The sequence below is a fragment of the Leptodactylus fuscus genome, chromosome 7 (assembly GCF_031893055.1).
Source record: "Leptodactylus fuscus isolate aLepFus1 chromosome 7, aLepFus1.hap2, whole genome shotgun sequence".
Classification (NCBI taxonomy): Eukaryota; Metazoa; Chordata; class Amphibia; order Anura; family Leptodactylidae; genus Leptodactylus; species Leptodactylus fuscus.
The window spans coordinates 21,470,106-21,493,476 of NC_134271.1; the positions used below are offsets into that span (position 1 = coordinate 21,470,106).

The following is a 23,371-nucleotide window of genomic DNA, read 5'->3' on the forward strand; positions in this document are numbered from 1 at the left end:
CTCCCAGCATGCATACTGGCTCTGCTGTTCTTGGAACACCCATGGAAGTGAATGGAGCATATTGGGAGTTGTAGTTTCACAGCAGCTGGAGAGCCGAAGGTTCCCTACCCCTGAGCTAGCGCCATGACCACCTCCCTTTTATTATGACCTACCACTCATTCCTCCTCCGGCATTAATATACTTACGTTTGTGATCTCTCAGATATGGGGGCGCTTTCCAGAATTTCTCAGTGAAGCTTCCGATCACCCTCAACAAGTTCTTTCAGCCGACTGAGATGGAAGCACAAGACTTTTTCCAGCGCTGGAAGCAGCTCAGCAGGTGACTACAGACCTCAACCCACTAGGGCAGGGGGCAGCAACCTTTTTTGTGTTGTGCGACAATTTTTATTTTTTTTGGTCAAAAGATGCTGGCCCCTACATGTATAACGTGAATGTCACACACCATAACAGCAACAAGTTATCTCCTTGTCTATGACTTTTTTTGAGAATGCGTCTTCTCTGGTGTCGATGGCTTTTGGCTGGATGCGGTACTCAGAGAAAACTGCAGTCAGCCAGCTTTGTGGGGGCAGAGGATGTCCCTCACATAGCCTGGTCTCTTTGCTGCGTTCACCCATACAAATCCTTCCGGCCTTGTTAAAATGAAGAAAAGCCCACTGTATCCTGCACAGCTGCCATGTCATACTTTTGCACTTGCTTCAAGATACATACCAGGACTGCACAGGCAATGGCTGACTAGGCGAGCTCACGGCCTAGACACCATGACCCATGCTATACCCCTTAGTCCTTCCTCCCCTCCCCCTCCAACTGTGCTCACATGCTCCATGAGCTAGGACTATATGGAGCAAAAGCATCTTAAATATTAGAGAGCCCTGTACTTGGTAAATATACTTGACGTGCCGACCTCTGCACATGCACCGGAGGTCCCTGACCCCTGCACTAGGACACAGTCCTGGTGATTTCTATACATTAGCTGTTTGACACATGTTGTGCCAGGGATCCTTTTTCTGCAGAATATAGATGATAGAACAGAGGATCAGACACAGATGGAACAATCTATCATTCTACTGTTCTGTCTGATCTATCGGACTGTCTTATATGTAATGTCATATATGCATTTTATTTTTATCATCAGCCCTAACCAGGAAGTCCAGAATATTTTCAAGGCAAAACAACCAATGGATCCAGAGATTGTAAAAGCAAAGGTTGGTTAATAATGAAATGTATGTTTCATAGTCCTTTATAAGACCGCCCTTGTTAAATCTCATAATTTGCTGAACTTAGAGTGTGAATGGAGAAGGTGATGGAGTAGCATTTGTGTCCAGCATGTCATCCTTGACAGATGAAGGGGCTAGTGGAATGTTGGGTGGAGGTAGAAGAAGTCTCGTTACCAACAACAATACGTCAGTGTAGCCAAACTTAGGGCTATGGTCAAACAAGGAACGATCCGGAGTACATGGAAGGATCGTACTTACACTTTTCCTTATGGGGAAAAAACTTGGATGAGGGTAAAGCGTCCTCAGCCTTTATAAGCGGACTTTGGTAACATGGGGGTAGAGCACTAACTCCACCTTCATACCAGCTCTCACTCTCTTCATTTTGACACTTGATATTTGTCATGCATATTCTCTGTTCTTTTAACTTTGTTTAACTTTTGGACTGTAACCTATCTATTCGTTTGAATTAAACCTTTGTTTGCTGTTTTAACCACAAATTGGATTGGACTCCAGCTGCTTCTTGGTATCACCGAAGTACACCTCTTGTCTCATTAGTCAAGTGGTGTGGGACGTTATTTAACAGCCCTTGTTAGAGAGTATTCATGTATCATCTAAACTGCATCAATATCTAACATACAACTTATTAGACGTGTTCAGTCTGTAAAGGAGATGGGCTGGGTGGCTATCAGTATTGTGAGTCATTGACCTCTGCAACATAGAATGAACTATTGCATGCCATGTGACTTGCAGTATATACTACTAAGGGTCCCTGCTATGTCTGCTAAGGTCTGTGCACAATGGACTGCATACATATGGCAGTCTGAATAAGGCCTTAGTTAGATTGAGGGGGTTCACAGCAGTCAATATAGAAAGTTGTCAATGAAAGGGATTTTTCTAAAAATAAAAAATTGCACTTACTCCCTATTAATAAGATGAGGAATACATGTCTGATCGCCAAGCGTTCCTTTTCTGGGACCCACAAGAATCACAAAACCTGGGACTTTGTAGTCTTCTGTGTGTGACCACTGCCATAGTAATGTCTATTAGACTGATGGGGCAGCCGTAGATGTGAGGGTGGTCATGCATACACTTGGGAATCCTGCTCTGGTGATTGCTGGGGGCCTGAGAGAAGACCCTCAGTGATCAGATTATTATTTTCTATCCTGTACACACTGGGTAAGTGGTGACAAAACAAAAACCTTTGTTAAAGGGAGTCTTTTGCCAGAAATTAGCATACAAAGCCCCTGCAGATGGATAGGTTAGGATCACCTGAATCAGTGCCACCATTAACTGTGACGTCAACATTTTTGCTAATATGCAGATAAGCTCTTTGGAGCAACAGAGATGTCACTTCTTGCTTCTTTGAAGCAATGGCAATGCACTTGTTGCTCCAGACTGTTCATATTGACCAAAACAAAGGGAAAATAGTGTTTTCAGAGTCCGGGTGACCCTAACCTGTCTATCTGCAGGGCTGGCTACAGGTGACACTCTCATTAAAAACACCGGCCCTTGCTTTTATTGACAGTTGATGAATATATGGCATTGATGTGCTCGATATGTAAAGAACATGGTAGTCGTCTGTAATTGTGTAACATCCTCCAGGATCCTGCAGGTGTCGCCGTTTACCTCCCACTTTTTTTCTGTTTTGCAGATCATAGGCTTTGGGCCTGCTCTCTTAGAAAACGTTGACCCAAATCCGTCCAATTTTGTGGCAGCTGGAATAATTCAGACAAAATCTCGACAAGTGGGTTGTCTGTTACGCCTTGAACCAAATATGCAGGCTCAGGTATGTAATGTTTGGATGCCGCAGAGACATTATTTGGGGGAACTCCTTTCCTAAATGCTGACACTTTACACTTGTCACATAAGCCCCATGCTACTTTGAGACCACAGACTATTCCTCTAACCCAGATGTATTTTCTGTCCCGCACAGATGTACCGGCTCACCATCCGCACAAGTAAAGAAGAAGTCTCCCAGAGATTATGTGACCTGCTCTCCGAGCAGTTTTAAACCCAATTCATGCTGGCCCCAAAATCCTTGTCTTTGTGATCTTCCCTTACTGCCAGGTCCTGATCATCTCAGTGAAAATAAATATTACTTACACGTTGTGTACTTATTGTTCTTCCTGGTTCAGTCTCTACAAAGCCCTGATGGCTCAGTGAAATATTCCGCGGAACAAAGTGCAGGGAAGTTTCTATTAGGAATCATCCATCAGACCTCTCCTATAATTCGTACAATACAGATAGAGGTGCTGAATAAGAGGAGTGGTATACTGTGCCAATATTCAGGATAAAAGTAGTAGTACTGTGTATGTGCTGCCCGTATACACTATGCAGGGTAAGAGTAATGAGTCTATGCCTGTATACAGGATTAGAGGAATGCTACTGTGCCCATATACTGTATGCAGGGTAGTAATAGTGCACAGTGCCAAACTATAGTGTACCATGGTACTGTGCTATGCCCGTATACGGGATTAGTGTGCCCTATACAATATACAGGATAAGAGTAGTGGTGCTGTACTCTGCCTGTATACAGGATTAGCAGAGTGATACCGTGCTGTGCCCATATACAGGATAATGGGAGTGGTACCGTGCTTTGCCCGTATACAGGATTAGAGGTGTGATAGTGTGCTGTGCCAATATAGAGGATTAGAGAGGCGGTGCTGTGTCCTTTTACCATACAGATGGAAGGTAAGAGTAGCACTGCACACTAACCAGCTATAGCATACCAGATTAGATGGGGTGTACTGTGCTTTGCACATATACAATATGCAGCGTAAGAGTAGTAGTCCTGTGCGTTGCCTGTATACAGAGTTAGAGGAGTGGGAGTGTGTGGAGTCCCATATACAGGATGGGTAGTGGTAATGTGCTTTGCCCACATGTGCAAAATGAGTGTTGGCTCTGTGATCTGTCCATATATTCAGGATAAGAGTTGTGGTACAGCCTTGTGCTCATCTATACGTAATGAGTAGTAGTACGGTGCTCCATATATGAAGGATAAGAGTAGTAGTACAGCCTTGTGCTCGTCTATACATAATGAGTAGTAGTACAGTGCTCCATATATGCAGGATAAGAGTAGTAGTACAGCCTTGTGCTCGTCTATACATAGTGAGGGTTAGTACGGTGTTCCATATATGCAGGATAAGAATAGTATCGCTGTTAAAAGGGTTTTCCGGCCCCTGTCTCTTATTGCTGACCTTTCCATTTGTACAACAAATTCTGCACATATTATATCCAGCAATGCTTTCTTACTCCTCCTCTGGATTGGTGATACATGTACCCTGGTGGTATCTGGTGTCAGTCATGAGCGCCGCTCTGCAGAGATCTGTATTCAGCCTCATACACTGAAGGTATTGGAGATTTATTCATTTATATAATTGGAATGGATTTTCCATTTACCTTACATGTGACTCTTTATGGCTCCCATCTGACGGAGACATGGGCACTATTGTATAGTTGCCTGTACCGATCCCTGACTGCCGATATATGGAGTCAGCTGGTGCAGGATCGCCTTTGTTTTCATTTACCACTGGCCATGGGAGAGTGGACATTCATGTGATTTTGTTTCATAGGAGTACGTGACCCCAAGCCAGGGCTGGTATGGGGGTGAATAGCAGGTTGGATCAGGTCAGTGCTGACTAGTGGCATCTGGAGTGACCCAGTAAATACAAATCCAATTCACTTCATGAATACAAAAATACATTGATGTAAAAGTGAGGTTTATTCGTATATTAGAAATTTTACCAAAGTCGTATAAATTAGAATCATAAAGACGATAAAGTGATATTTACTTTATGCAATACATTAAGAAGGCATTGTACAATAAATCCCATTGGCGGAGACCTCCGGCGGATCATGTGGTCACCGCTCATGGTGGTCTCAGGCCTTCTGGTCACCGGGGCCGATGCATGGCTGGTAGTTACAGACACATTCGGTGAAGACTTTGATTTTGATCGAGACGGTAGACTTTGTGTGAGGACAGTTAAGCTCTATAGTCTTATGAATGATGGTGCTCCTGACTGGTTGGCAGCAGCTACACCGGCCTTCAACCGCCTCGAAGTCATCGTTGTACCTAAAAGACAAGAGACCATAAGCCATAGGCACAGCTATGTGGTATCACTCTTCATTAGACATGTACATGATATAGATGTATTCTGTACCGGGGCATGAAACCTAAGGCTCAGCGAAGGGAACCTTCGGCGTGATCCTGAAATCGTCCTCTTCACTGCCGTTCCATTTAGCCGAGGGTTCCCTTCGCTGGAGATTTTTATTATAATGGTTGGATAACTTCTCAGAATACAATACTTTGCTCACAATCACACGTCCTACTTTAATAGCTAACATCTGTTTCCCTGGCTCTTACCATGATTCTGATTCGCAGAGTCCTTGACACTTGGTCAGCGGCACCTCCGCGGTACAGTTATCCTTGGTGATGTTGTGCATGTAATGGTGAGCGCTGCATTTAGGTGCTAGAGGAAAAGCAAAGAAGCTAGTTTAGTCATTTTGATTTCCAAAAGTAAACCAAGACCGGAGTGTGAAGTATTTTGTGTGTCATCTGAGGATTATGTCCATACAGTGTTGGCCAAAAGTATTGGCACCCCTGCAATTCTGTCAGATAATACTCGTGTTCTTCCAGAAAATGATTGCAAGCACAAACTCTTTGGTATTAATATCTTCATTTATTTTGCTTCATTTTATTTTGCTTATTTTGTCTCTGGGTAAGAAGTGGGGTCTTCCTGGGTCTCCTACCATACAGTCCCTTTTCATTCAGACGCTGATGGATAGTACGGGTTGACACTATTGTACCCTCAGACTGCAGGGCAGCTTGGACTTGTTTGGCTGTTAGTCGAGGTTCTTTATCCACCATCCGCACAATCTTGCGTTAAAATCTCTCGTCAATTTTTCTTTTGCGTCCACATCTAGGGAGGTTAGCCACAGTGCCATGGGCTTTACACTTCTAGATGACACTGCGCACTGTAGACACAGAAACATTCAGGTCTTTGGAGCTGGACTTGTAGCCTTGAGATTGCTCATGCTTCCTCACAATTTTGCTTCTCAAGTCCTCAGACAGTTCTTTGGTCTTCTTTCTTTTCTCCATGCTCAATGTGGTACACACAAGGACACAGGACAGAGGTTGAGTCAACCTTAATCCATTTCAACTGGCTGCAAGTGTGATTTAGTTATTGCCACTACCTGTTAGGTACTTCAGTTAAGTAACAGGTGCTGTTAATTACACAAATTAGAGAAGCATCACATGATTTTTTCAAACCATGCCAATACTTTTGTCCACCCGCTTTTTGTTTGCTGTGGAATTATATCCAATTTGGCTTTTTGACAATTCTTTTTGTGGTTTTCCATTGAAGACAAAATAAATGAAGATAATACCAAAATTTGTGATTGCAATCATTTTCTGGAAGAACACGAGTATTATCTGACAGAATTGCAGGGGTGCCAATACTTGTGGCCAGCACTGTAGGTAATTGATATCCTGGTATAGTATAGGATTTGGCATCTACTGTAGACCCATTTTAAAGGGTTTTTTTCCACAAAAACAAAACCATATTTATTGTGTAGAGAATTTATGTAATTGTTACAAAAAAAAAATTGAGTTTTAAAAAAATAATTCTAGCCATCTTGGTATCCTTTGACTTGATTGGTTAGAAGTGGATATGACCAAGAATACAGGAACTTTAGGGTCAGGCACGTGTCAGAAACCCATTCAAGGTCCTTATTGTGGACAGGCAGGGACACTACAAGATAACCCAGCCACAATAAGGAAATCAGGACTGATTTTATGACCATAGGAAGTTCCTGCGTTCATGGTCGCTGCCACTGGCAACTGATCCAGACAACGGACTGTCATGGCTAAGATGGTTTGTGAATCCACGCCCACTTGACCAACAATTTGGAAAAAAAAAACTTACATCTCAAAGTATATGTGCCAAACTATCCCACCTTTTGGTGCCTTTTACACCAAGGCTGAGTTGTAACTTCATAACAGTTGTGTAAATCTGCTCCAGTGTGCAAAGAATAGTCTGAGAAGCAGGTGACCATGTTACAGAGATGAAGAGGGGACTTGGAGGACCCGGAACAAAACCATTAACAAGGTTACCAGGTATTACTACTGTTCTCCGTTCATTGTGACATTTTGGAATGAAATAAGTGAACACAAAACCTTAATCCTTATTATTCCAGAAAGATCAAATATGAAGGACTGAAATGTTCCGAAGGAAAAAAAAAAAACCCTTCTCCAAGATGAGAAAAAATATTACATAACTACAGAGATGGAAGGGTCAGCCTTACAGAGCACTTAAAGGGGTTGTCCAGGATAAAATAACCCATAAACTAAACCCCCTCCCCCGCCTAACTTCTAATTTACTTTAATTAAAAATAAATAAAATCTATAATTATCCATAGGGCCACATGACCACCTCAGGGACACTTTCTGATAATCTGGTGGAATTCTGTTTCACTGCTCCTGAAATGGAACGTCACCAGTACTCTTCCCCTTCTCCCACCTATCCCCATCAACACTTATAAAGCCTTCCTGTGTCTGGGAACGGCTCCCCCCTCTTTCTCTCTGCTAGTAGTGGGCAGAATAGGTTAGCTAGGGAAACTGGGCCCCCTGGAGGGTGGGAGGGGCTAGTAATGGGTGGGATCGCTAGGCTAGGGAGAAGGAGGGGCTAGTAATGGGTGGGATCGCTAGGCTAGGGAGACGGAGGGGCTAGTAATGGGTGGGATCGCTAGGCTAGGGAGACGGAGGGGCTAGTAATGGGTGGGATTAATAAGCTAGGGAGACAGGGGGAGGGGCTTGTAGTGAGCGGGATAGCTTAGCTAGGGAGGGGGAGTGTAACAGAAAGAGAGGGGGAACTAAGTGAGAGGGAACTAGTGTGGAAGCGGCACCACAGGAAGTTACATCATGTAAACAAATGCAGAGGATGCAGCAGCAGCCAGAGACGCCCAGAAATCACTCCAATAACTGCTATAGGTATATGGGTGTACTTATTAACCCATTACTGGGACTAAGAGACCTTTCTAAATAAATTAAAAAAAATTAAATTTCTGCCCGGAAAACCCCTTTAAGGGTCAGATTTTTGGACCACCCACCTCATAGTGTCAGTACCAACTCCAGAAAAATAACTTTTATTCTGCATTCAAAGCATATCCATCACGTCAAGGAGATGAAGAGCTAATGAAAGAAGTCGACCTCTCCGCATCCCAGCTCAGCCCCCACTATGAGTGTCAATCACAATGAAGGGTCTCGGTTGGGACATGGAGACTTTGACTTCTTCCGTTAGTTCTTCACTTCCTTGACTGGAAGGACCTGGCTTGCTCACAGAACAATGTTTTTCTATGGCTTGCAGCAACTGAATGGCATTATATAAACACCAGGGACAACACGTGAAAAGGACTATGAGGTACGGAAGCGTTTTTAGTGGGAGGGATGAAAACACAGGAGGTTCCCTTTAATGTAAGGGGTTTAAATCTACAGTTTCTGTATTTTCCTGTAGCCAATGTTGAACAGTACTCACGGGATTGTGTCGTGGCTGACGTTGCAGTACTTGTAGGCTGATCATGCTGAGTCCCTACAGAAAAAAAAGTTATATTGTTTTTAGGGTACTGTGTTAAAGGGGTTATCTGGTTTTAAAAAGATATGGCCAAATAGCATCAATATAAAACATTTCCTGATGTGTATCCTGTTTAAATTCAGCACTGTGTACCTGATTTATCTTCAGGGAATTAATCTCAGAGTGATCTTCCTTTTGCAAGCTCACTACCCCTCCCTGTGAGTAGTTCAGCCAGCAAATGAAACATCACAATATCATGTGACCTTGGAACTGTTTTATTCTTGGCTATAGAGACCTTGGTAAGTCTTAACAAAGCCAGGAAGAAATCATATTACAAATGGTCAAAACTTTTAGTACTTAGAAGTATTCTTACTAGTATTGGGTGTCCATGTTGTAGGTAATGTGGATGTGGTAGAAATAGAGATAGTAGAAGTGCTCTGAGGAATAGTGGTGGTTTCTGTAGTCTTTGATGTCGTGCTTGTTGAAACTGATGTTCTTGTGGTTGGTGTAGATGTTGGTGTGTTTGTTGGTGTGGTTGATGTCGTGATTGTTGTAATTGGAGTACAACATGGTCCTGTGATTGGTTGGCTGGTTGTTTCTGTGGTTGTTAGTGTGGTGGTTGGTGTGGTTGTTACTGTGGATGTTGGTGTGGTTGTTACTGTGGATGTGGTTGTTACGGTGGATGTTGATGTGGTTGATGGCGTGTTTGTTGTTGTGGTTGTTGGCGTGGGTGTAATTGGTGTACAACACCCTGGTTCTGTGGTTGTTTTTGGGGTTGTTGGTGTGGATGTTGGTGGGGTTGTTGGTGTGGTTGTTACTGTGGATGTTGGTGTGGTTTCTGGCGCTGTAAAATAAAGTAAAGAAATAATTATGAAACATCTGTATTTAATTAATTTAATTAATTAATTAATAAATTAAGATATACTCGCTGATAGCTGATCAGATAGTATTAGCCCTCTAACATTAATTATGTGACGGAGGGGCTATTACCAATGGGGGGCACTATTACAGTAATCGGTGTACAACACGGTTCTGTGATTGCTTGTGTGGTTGTCTGTGGTTGTAGTGCCCCCCTGGTAATACCCCTACAAGAGTAATACTATTAGGGAGAGGACTCATGGAGTCCTGTGGAGAACTATTAGGTCCTGTAAACATGGTGGAAAATGCAGAAGAATTGAGGCGAATGCTACCTCATTTCCCTGTCTATTTTTGTCTCCCTTTGCTGATTAACATCAGATAGCATTAATTATGTGATGGCGGGGTTATCACCTATGGGGGGCACTGTTACAGTAATCGGTGTATAACACAGTTCTGTGAATGGTGGTTTGTGTGGTGATAGTACAGTAATAGTGCCCCCCACAGGTAACAGTCTCCCCCACAGGAGTAATAATATTTCTTATGTAGGGGAAGGATAACCTGTTGGAAGGCACTATTTTCTAATGTGTGTGTGGGGGGGTACTTTTTACTTGTGGGGGAAATATTAGGGTCCACGACAAAACATAAAAAGAACGATGAGGTTTGGGGGAGAGATGAAAGCATAGGAGGTTCCCTTTAATATAGCAGGTATAAATCTACATTTCCTGACGCCAATCTTTTAGAGTACTCACAGGATTTGGTTGTCTCAGTAGTACGTGAAGAAGTCCCTAAGGGAAAGAAAAAAAAGAATATTTTTAGTTTTTTCATTGTTTTTGGTTAGTGTGAATTGTCGTATGGAACTTATAGCCTGGATTCAGCACATAGAAAAGAGAGAGAGGACAAATCTATAGTGACTTCCATTGTAGCTGTTACGGAGAAGAGTTTTATGGACAACAGATTCATTCTTAGCTATAGAGACAATGGTAAGTCTTAACACAGGTAAGAAATCCTATGACATTGTCAGAACTTAGTGTTACACAATTTATAGTGATAACAAAAACCTAAATGGACTTGCTATAATATATAACTAATATATGTATTAGTACGTGTTCTTACTAGTTTCAGGTGTGGTTGATGTTGGTGTATTCGATGTCGTTTCTGTGGTAGATAATGTATCTGTGTGTATGGTTGATGGTGTGGTTGTTCGTGTGGTTGTTGGTGAAGAAGTTGGTGTGTTTGTTGGTGTAGATGGTGTAGTTGATGGTGTAGATGGAGTGGTTGATGGTGTAGATGGTGTAGTAGGTGATAAAGGTGTACAACACCATGTCGGTGTGATTGTTGGTGTGGTTGGTGTAGTTTCTGTGGTTGATGGTGTGGTTGTTCTTGTGGTTGTTGGTGAAGAAGTTGGTGTGTTTGTTGGTGTAGATGGTGTAGTTGATGGTGTAGATGGAGTGGTTGATGGTGTTGATGGTGTAGATGGTGAAGTAGTTGATAAAGGTGCACAACACCATGTTGGTGTGATTGTTGGTGTGGTTGGTGTAGTTTCTGTGGTTGATGGTGTGGTAGATGATGTGGCTGTTGTTGTTGGGGTGGTTGTTCGTAGGATTGGTTTTGTGGTTAACGTTCTGGTTGTGTTTGTGGTTTCTGGAACAGTAAAGAAATAAGAAAATCATGAAATATCTATCTATCACATATCTATCTATCTATCTTTCACATATCTATCTATCTATCTATCTATCTATCTATCTATCTATCTATCTATCTATCTATCTATCTTTTGATGCGCCTGCCTAGAGTGTGGCTGCATGTGTTTACAGCTGCTGAAACTAAACTGATCTTTCTCTATCCCGTCCTTTTTTCTTCACTTTTTTCTATTACTATAAGGAGTATTAGTATAAGAACTTACCATGGGCTGGAATTTGATGCAGAAACTCTTATAAAGAAATCCTTTTTGAGCCTTTTTGTCTGAAGCATGCCTCCACACAGACAAGGAAGACTGGTTTACACTAAGGAGACACTATTACACCTTAGAAGCATGCTGCAGGACAAGCTGGACAAGCATGCTCTTACCATCCCCCACGAACTAATAAGGAGACTTAGAAAACGCAGAAAACGCGGAAAACGAGCCGGCATACTGAGACGCAAAGGAAGAAAACGCAAAAAGCATGTGATCCCGTCCATCATTATGGGGAATGTGAGATCAATTGTGAATAAGATGGATGAACTGACAGCACTGACCAGACATCAACAGGAGTTTCGTGAGTGCAGTATGATGCTGTTTACAGAGACTTGGCTTACTGAAATCACTCCGGACATACTTGCCTCCGTGGAGGGCTTCAAACTTCTTCGGGCGGACAGAACACTGGAGAGCGGTAAGCGAATAGGCGGAGGAATTGCAATATTTGTCAATGAGAGATGGTGTAATCCAGGACATATTGTGGTTAAGAAACAATTGTGTGGAAAGGATATTGAACTGCTAGCCGTGGGCATGAGACCTTTTTATCTGCCAAGGGAACTATCACATGTTATCGTACTAGCTGCCTATGTCCCCCCCTCTGCTAAAGCTGACGCTGCCTGTGAAGTCCTCCATGCTGTTGTGAGTGAGCTGCAATCATCTCACCCCCATGCCCTGCTCCTAGTGTCTGGAGACTTCAACCATGTCTCAGCATCCACTCTACCAGGCTTCACACAGTATGTAACCTGCCATACAAGAGACAACAAGACGCTGGACTTGCTCTTTGCCAATGTAAGGGATGCATATAACTCATCTGCCCTACCACCCCTAGGCAGATCAGATCACAACCTGGTACATCTGCGACCCACATACATTCCACTGGTGCGCAGAGAACCGGCGGTTACCCGTACCGTGAAGATTTGGTCAGAGGGAAGTGTCGAGTCTCTAAGGGACTGCTTTGATATAACTTTATGGGAAGTGTTTCAAGACTCATTTCCAGAGGACATTGAGGGACTCACACATTGCATAACGGACTACATTAATTTCTGTGTGGACAGCACGGTACCAACTAGGAAGGTGAGGTGTTTCTCCAATAACAAACCATGGATTAACTCTGAGATTAAAACTCTCCTCAAGCAAAAAAAGAGAATTTTTAGGTCTGGGGACAAAGATGGCCTGGGGGCGGTTCAGAAACAGCTGAGACAATTGATCAGAGAAGGGAAAGCCAACTACAGACGGAAGATGGAGCTACAGATGGGGGAGGGTAGAATCTCTGAGGTGTGGGACAGCCTTAAGGCAATTTCAGGACACAAGGAAAAGACAAGGCACCGAACAGTAGGGGACAGGAAGTGGCTTAACGAGCTTAATCTATTCTTCAATAGATTCGACTCCAAGCAAATGCTCCCTCCACCAGCATGTCAGCTAACCGCCCTCCCCTCACACACCAAGACCCAACCCCCACGGAACTGCGGTCAACTGCAATCTGACTATCTGATCCTGCAGGAGTCTCAAGTGTGTAAGGAAATGAAGAACATTAGAGCGAACAAAGCAGGGGGACCTGATGGTATAAGCGCAAGAGTTCTTAAAATGTGCAGTGACCAGCTGTGTGGTATTATAACGCACATGTACAATATGAGCCTGAAGCTGGGGGTGGTACCTCAACTGTGGAAAACATCTTGCGTGGTACCAGTCCCAAAGAAACCCAACCCGATGGGCTACAATGACTACCGACCTGTAGCACTGACATCACACCTAATGAAGGTCCTAGAGAGACTGGTCCTGACACACCTACGCCCCCTAGTGAGCTCCGCTCTGGACCCCCTCCAGTTTGCCTACCGGCCAGGCATTGGGGTAGATGACGCCATCATCCACCTTCTTCACAGAGCTCTCTCTCACCTGGAGAAACCCGGGAACACTGTGAGAATAATGTTCTTTGTTTTCTCCAGTGCGTTCAACACCATTCAGCCAGGGCTACTGAGGGAGAAGCTGAACCTTGGTGGTGTGGACCATCATCTGTCCAACTGAATCCTAGACTACCTGACAAACCGCCCTCAGTATGTGAGAGCCCAGGACTGTGTGTCTGACACTGTGATCTGTAGTACGGGGGCACCTCAAGGTACAGTTCTTGCCCCATTCCTCTTCACACTGTACACTGCTGACTTCAGGCACAACTCATCCAGCTGTTACTTACAGAAGTACTCCGATGACTCTGCTATAGTCGGCCTTATCACTGATGGCGATGATAGGGAATACAGAGACTTAAACCGGGATTTTGTTGAATGGTGCCAGCAGAACCAGCTCAGGATTAATGCTGGGAAGACCAAGGAGATGGTGGTGGACTTTAGTAAACGGAGAGGTGCTCCGACCCCGGTGGAGATCCAAGGAACATGTATTGAGATAGTCAGGACCTATAAGTACCTGGGCGTGCTCCTCAATAATAAACTAGACTGGGCTGATCACCTGGAGGCGCTGCACAGAAAGGGCCACAGCAGACTCTACCTGCTCAGGAGGCTGAGGGCCTTCGGAGTCCAGGGGACACTTCTTAGGGCCTTCTTCAACTCTGTGGTTGCCTCAGCCATCTTTTTCGGTGTGGCCTGCTGGGGAAGCAGTATATCAACCAGGGACAGAAATAGACTTGACAGGCTGATCAGGAGGGCCAGCTCTGTCCTGGGGAGCCCCTTGGACCCAGTACAGGTGGTGGGTGACAGAAGGATACTGTCTGTGGTGACCTCCATGCGGGAGAACAAATCCCACCCCATGTATGGGACCCTGATGGGACTTGGCAGCACTGTAAGCGAACGTCTGCTTCACCCCAAGTGTGAGAAGGAGCGCTATCGCAGGTCCTTCCTTCCAACCGCGACCAGGCTGTATAATCTACATCAGACCAAACGAAGAGCTCTCCGCACAGAGAACTAATGATTATGAGGATGACCATGAGGTCTTCCTCTTTCTCTTCTGTTTTTCCTTAGCTGCCATGGACTCCTAGTATATCTTCTCTTCTCAGCTTATCTGTGTCTACGTCTGTAACATATTACTCTGTATTATCCTGTATCTGTATTACTATGCTGCTGTAACACGCTGAAATTTCCCCAAGGTGGGACTATTAAAGGATTATCTTATCTTTCTCATATCTATCTATCTCTATCTATCTTTCTGCTATCTATATATCTCCTATCTATCTATCTATCTATCTATCTATCTATCTATCTATCTATCTATCTATCTATCTATCTATCTATCTATCTATCTATCTATCTATCTATCTCTCTCTCTCTATCTCCTATCTATCTATCTATCTATCTATCTATCTATCTATCTATCTATCTATCTCCTATCTATCTATCTATCTATCTATCTATCTATCTATCGATATATCTATATCTATCTATCTATCTATCTATCTATCTCTATATATCTGTTACAACCCCAATTCCAAAGTAGTTGGGATACTGTGTAAAATCTATAGAATACAAGAATGCAATAATTTGGAAATGTCATATAACCCTAATTTATTTACAACAGAACGGAAAACATTTTTCCATTTAATTTTTTTTTTCTTTTCACAATTTATTTAAAAATTGATGGCAGCAACACATCTCCAAAAAGTTGGGACAGGTTTAATAAAAGGCTGGAAAAATAAGTGGTACTAAATGAGAAACAGCTCTACAGAGGGTCAAGTACACTACATGACTGTGTATTACATGAACATGTTAAGGAGGCAGAGTCTCTCGGAAGGTTCAACAATCGGTGAAACCCTGAATTTACGAATTGTGGAACAAGTCTATGTGTTGTGTAAGTTTCACTTTCTAATATGTGTTCTATCTTCTGTTGTGTAACTTTCACCTTCTAATATGTGTTCTATCTTCTGTTGTGTAACTTTCACCTTCTAATATGTGTTCTATCTTCTGTTGTGTAACTTTCACTTTCTAATATGTGTTCTATGTTCTGTCGTGAATATAATATGGTAATAGGAGATTTACAATTAATTGCATTCCTTTTTCTCAATGTTTTACAGTGTTACAACTTTCTTTTGAAATTGTGGTTTTATACATATATTATATATAATACGACAATGCATTGTAAATTATTGCATGGACAGTTATAAATCATGCCATCTTACATTAGATATACTAATGAATTATTATGCTAAGCGAACGCTGATGATAGGGCATAGGAGAAACGCGTAGGAGGTATAATTTTGAGGGACCGAAAAGCCCTTACCAGAATAAATAAGTATGATGTATGTAATGGATACATATTATGGGGGGGTTTGGGGACCGTATTACTTGCTATAGAGGATGATGGGAGTGAATAGGGATAGATATCCGTCTTTTGTCTTTGGTGAAGCTCTACAATTCCTTCTCCTTTAATCCAAGAACTATCCCCACGGGCATAGACTATTACATCTGGATTGTTACTCTCCCTGTGAATGCTGAGCAACTAGGGACACCGTGAGATATGGTGACCCAATATACCCCACTACCTGACCCATATACAAAACTGACAAACACTTAAAAACAACTGTGATATAGTTGATAACTGTAGCAATTTTTGTGTTCCCTAAATTTACAGCGTATTCAATATTAGAAAGTCCAACAGCTCTGTCCTTGGGGAGGTCATAGTAGGGGGAGTCAAGCCTTGTCTGTAAGGAAACTCAGGTGTAGTAGCAGTGTACCCTAAGCCCCTACATGAATGAAAATTAATGTATCAGCTAAAACATGTCTCCTCTGTCCTGGAATTGTTATACAGCGTATAAATCCATAACAGGGGGGAGTCAGTTCCAATAGTAGAAATCTCACAGGTCCTACAATTGTCAGGACACAGCAGTGTAAAGAACAGAGACCACTGCTGTATATGGAGGGGAGGAGTGTGTATACTATTCAATGCATTGTATCACATAAAACTGTTTTATATGAAACAGTCAGTACAATAATATAAGGGCATATATTAATAATCTGAGCTTCATTGATTACATCCCTACACTCCCCCTGGGGTCACACTGCTGGGTCATCACCAGGAAGGATAAAGCAACATAGGATCAACAGTGCACTTGCCGGGTCCTAGGGTAGCTAGGGCCCCATTGGGACAGCCTGCATATGCTGTTCTGCTAGGCTTCGCCAGTTACATACAATGCTTCCGCTCCCTGCTTCACCATTCATCCTCTCTTTTCCGGGAGCAATAGACGCAATGTGATTATGTCACTTACATCGTGCCTGCAGCTCCCTGAAGACTCCGGACAAGGGGGAGCAGAGGGTTGTGAGTATTTTTTTTTTCTTTTCTTTTTGTGTGGTAGGAGAGGGACATTAATCTGTGGGGGCGACTGTAGGGCTATGAAGATGACCTTAGATTAATTTTAAACATGAGAATCCCATCTTTAAAATGATACCAAGATAATCATGGACTTCTGTTCATGTTATCCCTCTCCTATCAACCAGAGAGTATACTGTACACAAAGGGATAATGTAATACCCCTCTGAGCCTAATCACAGGGGTACTCTTCTGTAATACCCCTCTGAGTCTAATCACAGGAGTATTCTTCTGTAATACCCTTCTGAGCCTAATCACAGGGGTATTCTTCTGTAATACTCCTCTGAGCCGAATCACAGGAGTATTCTTCTGTAATACCCCTCTGAGCCTAATCACAGGAGTATTCTTCTGTAATACCCCTCTGAGCCTAATCACAGGGGTATTCTTCTGTAATACCCCTCTGAGCCTAATCACAGAAGTATTCTTCTGTAATACTCCTCTGAGCCTAATCACAGGAGTATTCTTCTGTAATACCCCTCTGAGCCTAATCACAGGGGTACTCTTCTGTAATACCCCTCTGAGCCTAATCACAGGGGTATTCTTCTGTAATACCCCTCTGAGCCTAATCACAGGGGTATTCTTCTGTAATACTCCTCTGAGCCTAATCACAGGGGTATTCTTCTGTAATACTCCTCTGAGTCTAATCACAGGGGTATTCTTCTGTAATACCCCTCTGAGTTTCATCACAGGGGTATTCTTGTGTAATAACCCTCTGAACATAACGTAAGCAGGAAGTTTATTGGCGCTGTGACCCAGATGTTTAACATAGTCAATGTCACAGCGCCAAAATACTTGCACCAAATGCTTACACAACACATACTCAAAGTCATCAATAAAGATTACATTTTTTCACTACCCCTGTCCATACCTGATCTTTACAGAAAAAAATATGCAGACTCTCTAGTGATATGAGTTACATGCTAAAATAATAGCAATAACGAATATTACTAGTGATTAATGTATAAAATATTTCTGACAGTCGAATAACACGTTTTCATTAAAAAAAAAAAAAAAAATCAAGTTTTTGGCAGATTACGGATGGGCATAATAATGGGTGGTGATGGGGGGCACTTATGAGTGAGAATGTCTACTGTGATAATACTGCAGACTGAGAACGACCTCAAGGCAATGAGTGAGAGGCGCTATATATGACTTCAATTTAAAAAACAAAACACTTTCTTGTAGCCATTAAAAACCAATAATACACAAATATCTTTAGTACAATCTGTTGTGGGGGTGTCCTTGTAAGTTATAATCTGATTAATAGCTAAACTAACACTATAAAATTGGGAGAAAAAAATATAAACTCACCTGCATGAGTTGAAGTTGATAATCTGATGTGATCAGTAGCTGGTGAAGTAGTTGATGTTGGAAGTGGTGTTTTAATAGAAGGTGTTTCTGGAGTAGAAGGTGAAGAGACTGAGTGTGTATGAATAATAGTAGTGGTTGATGGAGAGTGAGTAGAAGAAGAAGTTTTAGAGGTAGGTCTAGAAGATGTGGAGGGTAAATGTGTAGATGTTGACGGTGAGTGAGTACTGGTAGTTGAAGTTGTTGTTGGGGATGTGGAAGGGGTGTGTGTGGAAACTGTACTAGTACTAGATGGTGTTGCTGTAGGTGTAGTAGGTGAGGAGGTTGAATGTGTAGGTGTTGAGGGTGAGTGAGTACTGGTAGTTGAAGTTTTTGTTGGGGATGTAGAAGGGGTGTGCGTGGAAACTGTACTAGTACTAGATGGTGTTGCTGTAGGTGTAGTAGATAAGGAAGTTGAATGTGTAGGTGTTGAGGGTGAGTAAGTACTGGTAGTTGAAGTCGTTGTTGAGGGTGTGGAAGGAGTATGCGAGGAAACTGTGCTAGTACTAGATAAGGAGGTTGAATGTGTAGGTGTTGAGGGTGAGTGAGTACTGGTAGTTGAAGTTGTTGTTGGGGATGTGGATGGGGTGTGCGTGGAAAATGTACTAGATGGTGTTGCTGTAGGTGTAGTAGATGAGGAAGTTGAATGTGTAGGTGTTGAAGGTGAGTGAGTACTGGTAGTTGAAGTCGTTGGGGATGTGGAAGGGGTATGTGTGGAAACTGTACTAGTACTAGATGGTGTTGCTGTAGGTGTAGTAGATGAGGAAGTTGAATGTGTAGGTGTTGAAGGTGAGTGAGTACTGGTAGTTGAAGTCGTTGTTGGGGATGTGGAAGGGGTATGTGTGGAAACTGTACTAGTACTAGATGGTGTTGCTGTAGGTGTAGTAGATGAGGAGGTTGAATGTGTAGGTGTGGAAGGTGAGTGAGTACTGGTAGTTGAAGTTGTTGTTGGGGATGTGGAAGGGGTGTGTGTGGAAACTGTACTAGATGGTGTTGCTGTAGGTGTAGTAGATGAGGAGGTTGAATGTGTACGTGTTGAGGGTGAGTGAGTACTGGTACTTGAAGTCGTTGTTGGGGATGTGGAAGGGGTGTGCGTGGAAACTGTACTAGTACTAGATGGTGTTGCTGTAGGTGTAGTAGATGAGGAGGTTGAATGTGTAGGTGTTGAGGGTGAGTGAGTACTGGTAGTTGAAGTTGTTGTTGGGGATGTGGAAGGGGTGTGCGTTGAAACTGTACTTGTACTAGATGGTGTTGCTGTAGGTGTAGTAGGTGAGGAGGTTGAATGTGTAGGTGTTGAGGGTGAGTGAGTACTGGTAGTTGAAGTTGTTGTTGGGGATGTGGAAGGGGTGTGCGTTGAAACTGTACTTGTACTAGATGGTGTTGCTGTAGGTGTAGTAGGTGAGGAGGTTGAATGTGTAGGTGTTGAGGGTGAGTGAGTACTGGTAGTTGAAGTTGTTGGAGATGTGGAAGGGGTGTGTGTGGAAACTGTACTAGTACTAGATGGTGTTGCTGTTGGTGTAGTAGGTGAGGAGGTTGAATGTGTAGGTGTTGAGGGTGAGTGAGTACTGGTAGTTGAAGATGTTGTTGGAGATGTGGAAGGGGTATGCGTGGAAACTGAACTAGACGGTGTTGCTGTAGGTATAGTAGATGAGGAAGTTGAATGTGTAGGTGTTGAGGGCGAGTGAGTACTGGTAGTTGAAGTTGTTGTTGGGGATGTGGAAGGGGTTTGTGTGGAAACTGTACTAGTACTAGCTGGTGTTGCTGTAGGTGTAGTAGGTGAGGAGGTTGAATGTGTAGGTGTTGAGGGTGAGTGAGTACTGGTAGTTGAAGTTGTTGTTGGGGATGTGGAAGGGATGTGTGTGGAAACTGTACTAGTACTAGATGGTGTTGCTGTAGGTGTAGTAGGTGAGGAGGTTGAATGTGTAGGTGTTGAGGGTGAGTGAGTACTGGTAGTTGAAGTTGTTGTTGGGGATGTGGAAGGGGTATGTGTGGAAACTGTACTAGTACTAGATGGTGTTGCTGTAGGTGTAGTAGGTGAGGAGGTTGAATGTGTAGGTGTTGAGGGTGAGTGAGTACTGGTAGTTGAAGATGTTGTTGGAGATGTGGAAGGGGTATGCGTGGAAACTGTACTAGTACTAGATGGTGTTGCTGTAGGTGTAGTAGATGAGGAAGTTGAATGTGTAGGTGTTGAGGGTGAGTGAGTACTTGTAGTTGAAGTTGTTGTTGGGGATGTGGAAGGGGTGTGTGTGGAAACTGTACTAGTACTAGATGGTGTTGCTGTAGGTGTAGTAGGTGAGGAGGTTGAATGTGTAGGTGTTGAGGGTGAGTGAGTACTAGTAGTTAAAGTTGTTGTTGGGGATGTGGAAGGGGTGTGTGTGGAAACTGTACTCGTACTAGATGGTGTTGCTGTAGGTGTAGTAGATGAGGAGGTTGAATGTGTAGGTGTTGAGGGTGAGTGAGTACTGGTAGTTGAAGTTGTTGTTGGGGATGTGGAAGGGGTATGTGTGGAAACTGTACTAGTACTAGATGGTGTTGCTGTAGGTGTAGTAGGTGAGGAGGTTGAATGTGTAGGTGTTGAGGGTGAGTGAGTACTGGTAGTTGAAGTTGTTGTTGGGGATGTGGAAGGGGTATGCGTGGAAACTGTACTAGTGCTAGATGGTGTTGCTGTAGGTGTAGTAGATGAGGAAGTTGAATGTGTAGGTGTTGAGGGTGAGTGAGTACTTGTAGTTGAAGTTGTTGTTGGGGATGTGGAAGGGGTGTGTGTGGAAACTGTACTAGTACTAGATGGTGTTGCTGTAGGTGTAGTAGGTGAGGAGGCTGAATGTGTAGGTGTTGAGGGTGAGTGAGTACTAGTAGTTGAAGTTGTTGGGGATGTGGAAGGGGTGTGTGTGGAAACTGTACTCGTACTAGATGGTGTTGCTGTAGGTGTAGTAGATGAAGAGGTTGAATGTGTAGGTGTTGAGGGTGAGTGAGTACTGGTAGTTGAAGTTGTTGTTGGGGATGTAGAAGGGGTATGCGTGGAAACTGTACTAGTACTAGACGGTGTTGCTGTAGGTGTAGTAGATGAGGAAGTTGAATGTGTAGGTGTTGAGGGTGAGTGAGTACTGGTAGTTGAAGTTGTTGTTGGGGTTGTGGAAGGGGTGTGTGTGGAAACTGTACTTGTACTAGATGGTGTTGCTGTAGGTGTAGTAGATGAGGAGGTTGAATGTATAGGTGTTGAGGGTGAGTGAGTACTGGTAGTTGAAGTTGTTGTTGGGGATGTAGAAGGGGTATGCGTGGAAACTGTACTAGTACTAGATGGTGTTGCTGTAGTAGATGAGGAAGTTGAATGTGTAGGTGTTGAGGGTGAGTGAGTACTGGTAGTTGAAGTTGTTGGGGATGTGGAAGGGGTGTGCGTGGAAACTGTACTAGATGGTGTTGCTGTAGGTGTAGTAGATGAGGAGGGTGAATGTGTAGGTGTTGAGGGTGAGTGAGTACTGGTAGTTGAAGTTGTTGTTGGGGATGTGGAAGGAGTGTGTGTGGAAACTGTACTAGTACTAGATGGTGTTGCTGTAGGTGTAGTAGGTGAGGAGGTTGAATGTGTAGGTGTTGAGGGTGAGTGAGTACTGGTAGTTGAAGTTGTTGTTGGGGATGTGGAAGGGGTGTGTGTGGAAACTGTACTAGTACTAGATGGTGTTGCTGTAGGTGTAGTAGATGAGGAGGTTGAATGTGTAGGTGTGGAAGGTGAGTGAGTACTGGTACTTGAAGTCGTTGTTGGGGATGTGGAAGGGGTGTGTGTGGAAACTGTACTAGTACTAGATGGTGTTGCTGTAGGTGTAGTAGATGAGGAGGTTGAATGTGTAGGTGTTGAGTGTGAGTGAGTACTGGTAGTTGAAGTTGTTGTTGGGGATGTGGAAGGGGTGTGCGTTGAAACTGTACTTGTACTAGATGGTGTTGCTGTAGGTGTAGTAGGTGAGGAGGTTGAATGTGTAGGTGTTGAGGGTGAGTGAGTACTGGTAGTTGAAGTTGTTGGAGATGTGGAAGGGGTGTGTGTGGAAACTGTACTAGTACTAGATGGTGTTGCTGTTGGTGTAGTAGGTGAGGAGGTTGAATGTGTAGGTGTTGAGGGTGAGTGAGTACTGGTAGTTGAAGTTGTTGTTAGGGATGTGGAAGGAGTGTGTGTGGAAACTGTACTAGTACTAGATGGTGTTGCTGTAGGTGTAGTAGGTGAGGAGGTTGAATGTGTAGGTGTTGAGGGTGAGTGAGTACTGGTAGTTGAAGTTGTTGTTGGGGATGTGGAAGGGGTGTGTGTGGAAACTGTACTAGTACTAGATGGTGTTGCTGTAGGTGTAGTAGATGAGGAGGTTGAATGTGTAGGTGTGGAAGGTGAGTGAGTACTGGTACTTGAAGTCGTTGTTGGGGATGTGGAAGGGGTGTGTGTGGAAACTGTACTAGTACTAGATGGTGTTGCTGTAGGTGTAGTAGATGAGGAGGTTGAATGTGTAGGTGTTGAGGGTGAGTGAGTACTGGTAGTTGAAGTTGTTGTTGGGGATGTGGAAGGGGTGTGCGTTGAAACTGTACTTGTACTAGATGGTGTTGCTGTAGGTGTAGTAGGTGAGGAGGTTGAATGTGTAGGTGTTGAGGGTGAGTGAGTACTGGTAGTTGAAGTTGTTGGAGATGTGGAAGGGGTGTGTGTGGAAACTGTACTAGTACTAGATGGTGTTGCTGTTGGTGTAGTAGGTGAGGAGGTTGAATGTGTAGGTGTTGAGGGTGAGTGAGTACTGGTAGTTGAAGATGTTGTTGGAGATGTGGAAGGGGTATGCGTGGAAACTGAACTAGACGGTGTTGCTGTAGGTGTAGTAGATGAGGAAGTTGAATGTGTAGGTGTTGAGGGCGAGTGAGTACTGGTAGTTGAAGTTGTTGTTGGGGATGTGGAAGGGGTGTGTGTGGAAACTGTACTAGTACTAGATGGTGTTGCTGTAGGTGTAGTAGGTGAGGAGGTTGAATGTGTAGGTGTTGAGGGTGAGTGAGTACTGGTAGTTGAAGTTGTTGTTGGGGATGTGGAAGGGGTGTGTGTGGAAACTGTACTAGTACTAGATGGTGTTGCTGTAGGTGTAGTAGGTGAGGAGGTTGAATGTGTAGGTGTTG

General features: G+C 43.5%; 2 protein-coding genes across 5 annotated transcripts in view; one reads left to right on the forward strand and one right to left on the reverse strand.

Moving 5' to 3' along the window:
• AP2A2 (adaptor related protein complex 2 subunit alpha 2) overlaps positions 1-3,322 on the forward strand; it is a 46,348-nt gene extending 43,026 nt beyond the window's left edge. For all 4 annotated transcript variants that reach the window (XM_075281253.1, XM_075281254.1, XM_075281255.1 and 1 more), the window contains 4 exons: positions 202-318; positions 1,132-1,201; positions 2,865-2,999; positions 3,147-3,322. In XM_075281253.1, the coding sequence (XP_075137354.1) occupies positions 202-318; positions 1,132-1,201; positions 2,865-2,999; positions 3,147-3,224 (400 nt within the window). In that variant the 3' untranslated portion in view covers positions 3,225-3,322. The remainder of the gene's footprint in view (positions 1-201; positions 319-1,131; positions 1,202-2,864; positions 3,000-3,146) is intronic.
• A 7,435-nt stretch (positions 3,323-10,757) lies between these two features.
• Positions 10,758-23,371, reverse strand: part of MUC6 (mucin 6, oligomeric mucus/gel-forming) — a 50,273-nt gene continuing 37,659 nt past the window's right edge. Inside the window, exons 33-36 of the mRNA XM_075283367.1 lie at positions 19,224-22,180; positions 18,209-18,295; positions 17,607-17,701; positions 10,758-11,280 (exon numbers count right to left, since the gene is read on the reverse strand). Coding sequence (XP_075139468.1) covers positions 10,758-11,280; positions 17,607-17,701; positions 18,209-18,295; positions 19,224-22,180 — 3,662 coding nt within the window. The remainder of the gene's footprint in view (positions 11,281-17,606; positions 17,702-18,208; positions 18,296-19,223; positions 22,181-23,371) is intronic.